Raw genomic sequence first — 12,168 nt, 5'->3', positions numbered from 1 at the left:
TTCATTGTATTTCCAAAAAAAAAAATAAAGTAGGATCATTATCAATGTTACTACCAACCAATCTCATTCTACCAACCAATATCATTAAATTGGGGATCTTGGTCCTGATTTAATATATATATAGCTCTCTCTCTTCCCTTCCCTCTCTTTCATTATACTGTCCATCACCACCGCTGCTCCCATTCTCCGCCCCCGCACTCTTCCATCATCGTCGCCGCCGCACTCTTCCACTGCCTCGCCGCCGCTGTTACCATGATCAACATGTGCAATAAGAGACATGTTACGAATGTTGTGCTTGTAGTCCATAATGTGACGAAGCACATCCGCTGTAAATTTGGTTTTCGTTATGAGTTCAGTGACGGGAGAAAGAAAAATTATACCAACAAAAGCTCATCCTGAAAAGAAAGTAACTTTTTTAAGAAAAATATTTGTAATCTGATAACATATAACAAAATTTCATTCACACGTATTTTTTTCTAATAAAAAATTGAATATATAAGAATCCCGTGCAACGAACAGCTAAAAGAAAAAAATAGTCAACAGTATGAGCTTCCTTAAAAAAGTTACTTTCTTATGCGACGAAGCTCATGCTTGCGGCGGCGAGGCGGTGGAAGAGTGCGGCGGCGGTGGTGATGGAAGAGTGCGGGGGCTCGTCGGTGATGATGGGCAGATCGTACAGTGAGAGAGAGGAAAAAGAAGAGAGAGGGCTATATATACATTGAATCAGGACCGTCGGATAAGATCACCAATTTAACGGTGAGATTTGTTGACAGTAACATTGGTAATATTCTACCACTTATTAGTTAAGTTATTCAATCACAATAAGTAACAATAATGAAGTAAATTACTAATATACTATTTAATGCATTCTAAACAAAAAATTTAATTAGTAATTTTTTTTTTTTTTTATAATAATTCCAAACACAAAATATTTTAAAATCAAATCTAATTAATCCAGATCAAATCATTCCCTATAATTTTCATATGAATTCAAACACGACCTTATCAAATTTAAGGTCTACTCTTAAAATGTATTAACTATTATTAATAAAGCCACTAAAATTGGTCTAGTGACGAGGGATTTAGGTAATTTGTATTAGATTATGTGTTCAATTTTTATCATTGTATTAAAAAAATATTATTAATAAAAATATTCAATGTTAAATGACATTATTTTATGAAATTACTGATTAAGTAATTAGTCAAGCAATGCTATAGAAATTCAGGGGGCGTTCTGGTTCCGGTGAATATGTTGGGGAATTGGATTTTTTAGGAATGTTACAAAAAAAAATTTGATAGGCCAAAATATTCCTTGGCTCAAGTTTTCTGATTTTATATTTGGCTGATTGTCAATGATTTTTGAGAATGTGAATTAATTTTACAAAATTAAGAGGGTCACCAGAGCGAAGCGACGTGAAGCAGATGGGAACCCATTAAAGGCGTCGTGAAAGCAAAGAAAGGAACCCATGATTTTAACTAGGTAGGATATTTTAGTCGTAAAAATATAAAAATATGTCTTATAAGTTATGTTAAAAAAATCACCAAGTGGGAATCGAATAACACCACCCACCTGGTGGTATTATTTTATGTGATTCTTATTCACAATTTTAATTCCTAAGAATCTCATTTTCTCAGGAAAATTTTAAAAAACTTTATTCCAAACATGGGGTAACTAGTATTCCCAACGTGAGTTTTATGAGAATCTACAGTTTATCCCGCTATCAAACGGCCCTTTAGATTAGCAACTTGCCACGTTGAATTAGAGCTTATTTTCAATGATCGTGGGGGCACATGCTCCTTTGCCAAAATAGGAAAAATAATGAATAAGAGTGAAAATAACTATAAAGATGAGGATAGTGTAAAAATGTTATTTTTTGTCATATTTAATTAAGGGAATTATGACTCTCCTGTTGCAGCAGGAGAGTCTTTTTCTTCTGTCAGTGAGATAAAAAATTATGTTAGGTCAGTGTATAACAAAAAAGAAAAAAGAAAAAAGAAAAATTGTTTGGCACAAAAATCACTATCAGCTGGAGATGTTTCTTCTTTCCTCTGGATAAGACGGATTTTTTTATTATAGACCCAGCCCACAACTTTTTAGGTGTGCCTTTTTTCAAAACGAAAAAAATTTCTTCCACTTAAATTCCTCTCTTCTTCACAAATTCTCCCTCCTACCATTTTGTTTTCCATTTTAGGATAGGGACTTTGAAGTCTCGGTCCATATAAAATGAGCTCGGATAAGACTAGTTAATCCCTTTAATTAAATGGTGTACTTAGTATTCAGTGGTCCTCGAGTACTGTAAATGTATTTTCATTGAATTAAACTTGTTGCGAATTGGCTTCCATTTGGCACAAACTAAGGATCCCGAATTAACCCCCCATAAATGTTGAACGAGTGGAGATTACGGTCTCCCTTAACACATCGTCTGAACTAACCAATGTTTTGGTAATTGTAAATGTGGTTGTTTGGTTCAGGTGGATCATAAATGTTCATTGGATTGGATAGGTGATAGCTTGATATGGGATTTGTATGCTGATTGGGTAGGGAATGAATCTTCTTATGTTATTTGATCACAACTACTTATTTAAAAATTATATATTTTTCTCTCTCTTATCTCATCATCAATGAGTGGTTGTGATCAAATAACGTGACCACATAACTACTTTTGCACATGAGAGGATCTTTTTCCGGTGGATATCTATAAAAGAGATATCAAGATACGGTAAAGGAGTATGGATTACTGTGCATTGAATAATAGGCGTATATGAGCAAAATGAAGTAAAATGAATGTGTGTTCCGTAATAATGAAGTAAAATGAGCAAAAAAAAGTGTGTTGTGTTATCAGTCAATGTTAATTTCTATAAAAACAATTATCAGTCAATGTTAATTATGAATATTTACTAATTTTTGAATCCGCTACGCGCATGCAACAGACGATGTGGAAATCTATTAATATAAACTAGTAAATTACCTGTGCGATGCCCGGGAAAAAAGAACAAAATCATTGTTGTCGTCGTTGGTTAATCACCGCACCGGTAAATCTAACACTTTCATCTTACTATCAAACTCTGAACAGTACTATGGTATATGTATAAACATGAAGGAATAAAAAATAAAAAAGCAAACCTATTGTTTGAGAATTATCTGAAATAAAAAAGAATTGTCTAGCTATTTTTGAACTTTAAAAGGCTAAAGCATTCACACAGAATTTTGTAAATATCAACCACAAACAAAATTTTGCAATTCAGAGGCATTGATTATTATGCAAATCAAATATAGTTATTTACTCAATAACTCAGTCTTCAAATATAACTACCAATGAACCTTTTGTTCTGCATTATTATTCAATATGATCCCGTCTTATTAATTCAACCGTACACAAAATTTGCAACAAATTAAAATCAATTAATATACATGAAGAAAAAATAATAATAAATAATAACAAACAGATTTATAAAATAATAATAAATAATTATTTTTTCCAAGGATTTGTGTCGTTAGTATTTGAAATTTTACAAATTTGTATTTACAAAAATTAAAATCAGATTTAGAAATTTAATTATAAAAGAAGAAGGATGAAATTTTAATTTAATTACAAAAAAGTGTCGGAGGGCCGGCCCAGTTTGCCACATCTAACTATCAGCATGCAATAGATTTTTATATTTATCCACAAAAAAGTTCTTATAGTCACATTTAGGTTTTTATATTTTTTCTCAGAGATGGACTTTCGTTTATTACAATCAGATTTAAAATATAATAATAAATAATTTTTTTTTGCAAGGATTTGCGTCGTTTGTATTTGAAATTTTATAAATTTGTATTTACAAAAATTGAAATCTGAATTAGGAATTTAATTATTAAAGAAGAATAGTGGAATTTTACTTTAATTATAAAAATATATTGGTAGGCGGGGCGGGCAGGCCCTCTGGGCCAAGCCCAGTTTGCAACTTTTAACTATCAACATTTTATGTAAAAAAATTATTTTTTTGCAAGGATTTGTGTCATTTGTATTTTGAATTTTACAAAAATTGAAATCAGATTTAGGAATTTATTTATAAAAGAAGAATGATGAAATTTTAATTTAATTATAAAAATTAGCTGGTGGGCTCGCCCTCCGAGCCGAGCCTAGTTTGTCACCTTTAACTGTCAGCATTTTATATCAGCATGTAATATATTTTTATATTTATACACACTAAATTGTTCTTATAGTTACATCTAGATTACTATATATCTATATTTTTTACAATTGCCTTTCAATCGACTCTTTGTGCTCTGTGCATTTGTGACAATATAAGAGACAAAGAGTTAGAAAATATTTGACTTCGTACGTTTAATATTCTATCAAACCCTTTACAGTTGAAGTTGAATAGGATATATCAAAAGATCATTCATTAGTTTATAATTTTAAATAGGTTTTTTGTTTAATCTATAATTTTATATTTAATTCAAATTTATTATATATATCTTTTTCCCCACTGCAGAAACTTTAAATATTGAACTCTTTTCCAACCTATCAAGTTCAAAATTCAAATTAAAAAGTTTAAGTTTTATATATTAAATATTTTCTCACCCACTTGTAAATATCATTAATAGACATAATAATTTTTCATACAAAAAGTAGTGAAAAACATCCATAGAAGGTTGTGTACTTTCTCCAAATAATAATTTTTAGTTATTCATTCATGACAAAAGAAATTGTGTTAATTATACTCTTGCAATAAAAAAATGAAAGTTTAATTTCTTTCTTATATACTAAATTAATATTTTTATTTTTATAGTGATTAAATTTTTGTAATTTGTTTTTTTACAGAATGATAGAGGTCATTTTATTTTTATTTAAATTTTAAATTTAAATTCGTTTGTATTAATTATACATTTTTTATATAATTTTTTTCTCTTTTAATTTATGATTTTTATACGTTTTTTTAAATTGGTTATACATGTATATTTAAAATGCTTATGTCAAATATTTTTTAAAAAAAATACTTGTACGAACTTTTTTTCTCTTTTTGTATTACATTTTTAAGTTAAAATTTTAATAAATTTTATTTTAAAGTATAAATACCTCATTTCTTATTTTTTATATTTAAATTTAAATTTTAAATTTTTTTATCAACTATACACATATTTTATAATTTTAAATATATTTTTTGTTTAATCTCTAATTTTATATTAAAATTCAAATTTCTTATATATATACATATATATATTTTCCATTATAGAAACATTAAATGCTGAACTCTTTTCTCACTTATCAAGTCCAAAATTCAAGCTTACCAAAAAAAAAGTCCAAAATTCAAAATTAAAAATTTTGAATTTTAAATATTATATAATTTTCCACCCAATAGACATAACAATTAATATTATTAATAGGTTTAATAACTTTCCATACACAAAGTAGTGGAAAACATGCCTAGAAAGATGTGCATATTCTCCAATTAATAATTTTTAATTTTTATTTTTGACATAGGAAATTGTATTTTTTTTACTCTTACATCAAAAGAATGAAAGTTTAATTTATTTCTTATATATTAAATTAAAACTCGTATTATTATAGTGATTAAATTTTATTTTACTTTTTTACAGAATGATAAATGTCATTTTTTTATTTAAATTCTTTTATTTTCATAGTGCATATTTTTTTATATTTGTAACACATTTATAACGAACAAATATGAGTTGATACAAAAAGTATTCTACTAAATCAAATGTTTGGTGAATTGAATTGAATTACATTTAATATAATCGAATATTCTTGTATTAATTAGACATGTTTTTGAAAATTTTAATTTTTTTCTCTTTTAATTTATAATTTTTATATTGGTTATACATATATGTTTAAAACGTTTATGTTAAAAAAATACTTGTGTGGAAATGTTTTTCTCTTTTTGTATTACTTTTTAAAGTTAAAATTTTAATTTATTTAAGGTATAAATATGTCATTTCTAATTTTTCATTTAAATTATTTTCTATCAACTATACATATTTTTTTATAAATTTTAAATATTTTTTTGTTTAATCTATAATTTATTATATTAAATTTAATTTTATTATATATATTTTTTTCCACTACAAAAATATTAATGCAAAATTCTTTTCCCACCTATCAAGTTAAAAATTCAAATTTAAAATGTTTGAATTTTGAAATATTAAATATTTTCTCACCCAGTAGACATAATAACAAATATTATTAATAGATTTAACAATTTCTTATACTAAAAGTAGTGGGAAACATGCATAGAAGGTTGTGCATATTCTCCATGAAATGATGAGTTTTCCATTTTCGACTAACATTTGTAATGCACCTTCCACCTTCCAATAGAATAATTAAAAACCTTACAATTCTAATATAGAAATGATAATGAGATATTAATTTGATGTCTGCCACTAACACTTTAATTTCAAAATTTAATTTACTTAAAACTTAATTTTTAGTTATTCATTTATTTTCAAAAGATTAAATGAGAAGCAAATGAATGATTAAGCGTAGAAGATTAAGCAAATTAACACTTTAATTTTTAATTTGATGGCAAGCAAATGAGAACACATGAGGTAGAAGATTAAGCGTCTGAATGATTTGAAGGTTATAAGAAAATATCAAATGATGAGTTTTCCATTTTCAAGTAACATTAGTAAAGAGCCTTCCATCTTCCAATACAACAATTAAATACCTTACAGGTTCCAATGTAAAAATGATAGTGGATCATTAATTAGATGTCTCCCACTAATTTCTTGATTTCGATTTTTGATTTAATTAAAAACTTATTATGTAATTTTTTTAAAATTGACATTCAAGTGTGAACACAAAGCTAAAACTGCATGAGAGCTTGACACATCAGTTTTTTTGGTTCTCCTTTTAAGTATATAATAGATGGAAATTTAATACAGTTGTCTCCTGCTAAAAGATGTTAAACCTTTTTTCCCACCTATATCAATTTTAAATTTCAAATTTAAAAAAAGAAGTAGAATATTAATACACTTCTTTGCACTAATTAATGCTAAACTCTTTTCGCACTAACTATTTAGTTTAAATATTTTAAATTTCAAATTAAAATAAAATGTTTTTCATTCATTTGTGATTTTAAATTCTATATCTCGTATAATTATTTTTCGTTTTCCATCTTATCATTATGAATATTGGCAACTCTCATGTTTACGAGGATTCCATTCACATCTCACTCATCTTGGGATTAGGACTAACGATTTCTCATTTTTATTCATCGAATTGGCAACTCATTATTAGCATCAGTAATTACAACAATTACACAGTAAATCACTTATTCCTAATAGGTATATTAATTACTATTATTTTCTTTAACTGTTAAAAGACTCCTTGTAATATAATTTCTTTGTGTTTTGAAAATGTCTACGGTGACCTTTGAAATTTTCCACGCAATCAGAATTATAATAGGAATTCCTTGAAATTTTCAAGACATTCAGGTTTGCACAATTTCAAAAGTTATTTTCTTTTATTATAAGATGTTTTTTGAATTTTAATATTTTATTTACATCTAAAGCATATTAATTTTTGGAAAATTTTACCGAAATAAGTTTTGAATATTATTTAATTTTGTCGGAGAAAAAAATAAAATAAAAAGGATAAACAAAGGATACATCATAAAAGTCATACAGAAAATAAAGAAAATTCATTATTTTTTTGGATATCCAAAAGATATTAGTAATTATGTTGGTGAAGAGAAAATAAATAAATAAATAAATAAATGAAAGGATATATAATAATATATCCTTTTGGTTATTATAAATTCACAATTGAATGGTGCACATACAAATAAAAGAAAAAAAAATTGGGAAGCTGCAAAATCGAAAATCCAAAAGAGGGTAACCCATATCTTCATCCTCCACCTAATATACGCACAAACCGTTCTTCTTCTTCTGAACCCTAATTTAATTGATGATATTGGTTTCATGGTAGACTGCTTGCATTCACCGTTATAAAGCCTTGATCTTTTTCTTTTCCACCATTATGTATTTTTTGCATTTTCCTCACTGATACCCCAAAAACATAAGCATTAATAGAGAAAGAACTATAAAAAAATCCCTAAAATCCTTTTTCCATATTTTGAGGTGACTGATTATATGCTAAGAAAGTTTGTACTTGTGACCCATAGATTCTAAATTTCGCGTGCAAGGTTAGAACTTTAGACTGTTTCTTATAAATTCTTCCAATATGTTAATCGCTAGCCACCTACAACCAATCTATTACGTGAACCATTAAAGGTAGCTCTTTTAGGGCTAACAAAACAACATGTCAATGAAAATAGATGAAAAAAAGAAGCAAGGAAAGCAAGCAATGTAAAGTGAAATTAAAAATGAGATAGATGCAGTAATAAATGAAGAAGAGGGACCTTTGTTCTCAAAGGGTGTTGCTGGAGTTGTTTCAAGTAATTTTTCATTCTGATCCCTTCTTCGCTAAAGATCCTATCTTGCTTCCTCTTTGACTGGAAAGAGGTAACCGGGTCCGTGACTAATGTTCAAAAAAATGAGAAATAAAATGAGAGTGGATGAGGGGAAAGGAAATGATGGGTTTGGGTGAAGAATCAGAGCTGAGAAAGACGCTGTGAGAAAAAAAATAAAGATGCCATTTTGGAATTTTGTATTTATAAGAATAATTGAGAGAGGGGAAGAACTGAAAAGTTTTGTTTAGGTAGTATAATTTCTAATATCATTAATAGACTTTTCATTTTCCAATAATTTTCAATTAAAAACCTCACAATTCCACTGTAGAAATAATAGTGGGGCATTAATTAGATGTCTCCCACTAATTTCTTAATTTTGAATTTTGATTTATTTTATTATTAATTATTTAATATTAATTTTCAATTAAAAAAAATTACCAAAAGAAGAAACTTTTCAAACATTTCTCAAGTGTGAACACATTGGTGAAATTGAAGGAGGGAGTGATATATCAACAAACTTTCCAATGATAGTAGTACATTAATTTGATGTCACTAACACTTTAATTTTGAAATTTAATTTACTTTAAACTTAATTTTTAGTTATTTATTTATTTTCAAAATTGGCAAGCAAGTGAGAACACACAGGAGGTAGAAGATTAAGTGTCTGAATGATTTGAAGGTTATAAGAAAATATTAAATGATGAGTTTTCCATTTTCAAGTAACATTAGTAAAGAACCTTCCATCTTCCAATACAATAATTAAAAACCTTACAGGTTCCAATGTAAAAAATGATAGTGTGTCATTAATTAGATGTCTCCCACTAATTTCTTAATTTTGAATTTTGATTTAATTAAAAACTTATTATGTAATTTTTTTTAAATTGACATTCAAGTGTGAACACAAAGCTGAAACTGCATGAGAGCTTGACACATCAGTTTTTTTGGTTCTCCTTTTAAGTATATAATAGGTGGATTTTTTTTGATGAAGATAATAGATGGAAATTTAATACAGCTGTCTCCTGCTGAAAGATGTTAAACCCTTTTTTCCACCTATATCAACTTCAAATTTCGAATTTTAAAAAATAAGTAGGATATTAATACACTTGTTTGTCACTAATTAATACTAAACTCTTTTCGCACTAACTATTTAGTTTAAATATTTTAAATTTCAAATTAAAATAAAATATCTTTCATTCATCTGTGATATTAAATTCTATATCTTGTATAATTATTTTTCGTTTTCCATCTTATCATTATGAACATTCTCATCTTTATGAGGATTCCATTCACATCTCATTCATCTTAGGATTAACGATTTCTCATTTTTATTCATCAAATTGGCAACTCATTTTTATTCATCTTTATGAGGATGCCATTTTGAAATTTGGTATTTATAAGAATAATTGAGAGATGTGAGGAATTGAAAAGTTTTGTTTAGGTAGGATAATTTTCAATATCATTAATAGACTTTTCATTTTCCAATAATTTTCAATTAAGAACCTTACAATTCCAATGTAGAAATGATAATGGGGCATTAATTAGATGTCTCTCACTAATTCCTTAATTTCGAATTTTGATTTATTTTATTATTATTTATTTAATATTAATTTTTGATTAAAAAAAATTACCAAAAAAAGAAGCTTTTCAAACATTTCTCAAGTGTGAACACATTGGTGAAATCGAAGGAGGGAGTGACACATCATCAAACTTTCCAATGTTATTTATTCCCTTAGAATATATAATGATATAATAAAAATATTGATCTGTGAAAACTCTATCGCGCCTCATAGGTTGTAATCTCTTGCTTTTCTACCTAACTAAAAGATTTTTCCATTAACAAATAGAAAGAATGAAGAGTGAGCTGGAAACTTTGAAAAAAAACAATACACTATATATAATTTCTCTTTCCTTCTCTAAAACCCAATATCTTGAGCTTGACTTGCATTTACGTACAGTGACAACATCATACTTCTTTTCTATTGCTTTTGCTTCCCAAGATAGATTAGACTCCAAGTAGCACATAGTAGAGTATTGTTATGGGCAATGCAACCAGCATTCCAAATATAACCCTGCACAATTTGTGAAGTCTCTTTTAGAATTTATTTTATATGCCACAAGTCCACACAATCACTTGCATCTATTGCATTTTATTAAAAATAGATTTACAAAAGACACTTACGCAGAACTGAGTATATCTACATAGAGATTGTATTCTTTGGCAAACACAAAGGGAACAATACACTGGGGAAGGGCAGCCTTCAAATATTAAACTTATTATCATAAATAACTAAGAACAACGACATTGGACTTTGATTAAATGACAAAGTGGGTTTCATATATATTTCACCTGAACAATTGCAACATGTAAAAGAACTGCACGCATACCAGTGCCTATTGAGGTTGCTGCAATTACAGCTGGACCTGTCAAGAACCTAACAGCCATAGAAAATGCTGCCACAGATTTTCCACAGGCAATGATCTTGGGTTGTAATGCCATGAACAGACCTGTTTAAGAAAGCATTTTATTATAAATGGTTCCCATAATAATTAACATCAATTTTTTTAGGGCAATGGCAGAATTAAAATGAAAGCAAGGAAAAAAAATTAAAAAATTATAAGGCTCGAGAGAAGTACCTAGACTGAACATGGTTATTCCTAGACCAGCATTAGAAAGTATTGAGATGGAACCTTTCACAATATTAAGAATGAGAGTGGATCTTCTTCGCTAAAGATTCCGTCTTGCTTCTTTTTTGACTGGAAAGAGGTAATCGGGTTCGTGACTAATGTTCAAGAAAATGAAAAATAGAATGAGAGTGGATGAGGGGAAATGAAAGGATGGGTTTGAGTGAAGAATCAGAGCTGAGAAAGGCGTTGTGAGAGAAAAATAAAGATGTCATTTTGAAATTTGGTATTTATAAGAATAATTGAGAGATGAGAGGAACTAAAAAGTTTTGTTTAGGTAGGATAATTTTCAATATCATTAATAGACTTTTCATGTTCCAGTAATTTTCAATTAAGAACCTTACAATTCCAATGTAGAAATGATAGTGAGGCATTAATTAGATGTCTCCCACTAATTCTTTACTTTCGAATTTTGATTTATTTTATTATTATTTATTTAATATTAATTTTCGATTAAAAAAATTCCAAAAGAAGAAAGTTTTCAAATTTTCTCAAGTGTGAACACATTGGTGAAATTGAAGGAGGGAGTGACACATCATCAAACTTTCCAATGATATATAATTTCCTTAGTATATATAATGATATTGTATAAATCTATTAATTGATTATAATTGACTTAAATAAAATCTTAATCAATTAGTTGATTATAATGATTTTTTATTTATTTTATATGTATATATAAATATTATAGTTTCATTATATAATATGTTTTAAAAATAGGGTTTATATTTTCTGCAGAGATAACTTATCGGATACCAAAAAAAAATTATCCACATTGAGCCCAAAACGATGTCATTTTGGGATGAAAATTAAGGTGTTTTTGTAATTATAATTTATTTCAGAGTTATAATAGTTATTCTTATTTTAATTTTTTAACTCAAAACGATATCGTTTAATGTAGATAAGTTATCTAAGTGGAAATATTAAAGCCTTAGAAATATCATATGAATTTATCATATAATTGACAACCTTTGTAGATCGCCTCTTGTAGGTCATAAACATAAAGGAGGGGGAAAAATGCATAAGAGGCAATCTTTGTCCACCCTCAAGCATATTCAACCCATGAATCAT

At 27.6% G+C, this 12,168-nt stretch overlaps 1 protein-coding gene across 1 annotated transcript; it reads right to left on the bottom strand.

Moving 5' to 3' along the window:
* Positions 1-10,417: 10,417 nt before the first annotated feature.
* On the bottom strand, positions 10,418-12,168 carry LOC133289911 (auxin efflux carrier component 2-like). Its single transcript, XM_061487939.1, has 5 exons — positions 12,067-12,168; positions 11,050-11,140; positions 10,763-10,920; positions 10,595-10,671; positions 10,418-10,484 (listed from the first exon to the last, which is right to left on the bottom strand). Exons 1-5 carry the CDS (start codon positions 12,166-12,168, stop codon positions 10,418-10,420), a joined length of 495 nt encoding a protein of 164 aa, XP_061343923.1.

The sequence above is a fragment of the Gastrolobium bilobum genome, unplaced genomic scaffold, assembly GCF_033153095.1.
Source record: "Gastrolobium bilobum isolate Gb01-03AN ecotype WA unplaced genomic scaffold, APGP_CSIRO_Gbil_v1 utg16824, whole genome shotgun sequence".
Taxonomy (NCBI): Eukaryota; Viridiplantae; Streptophyta; class Magnoliopsida; order Fabales; family Fabaceae; genus Gastrolobium; species Gastrolobium bilobum.
This window is presented reverse-complemented; position numbering and strand designations above follow the sequence as displayed.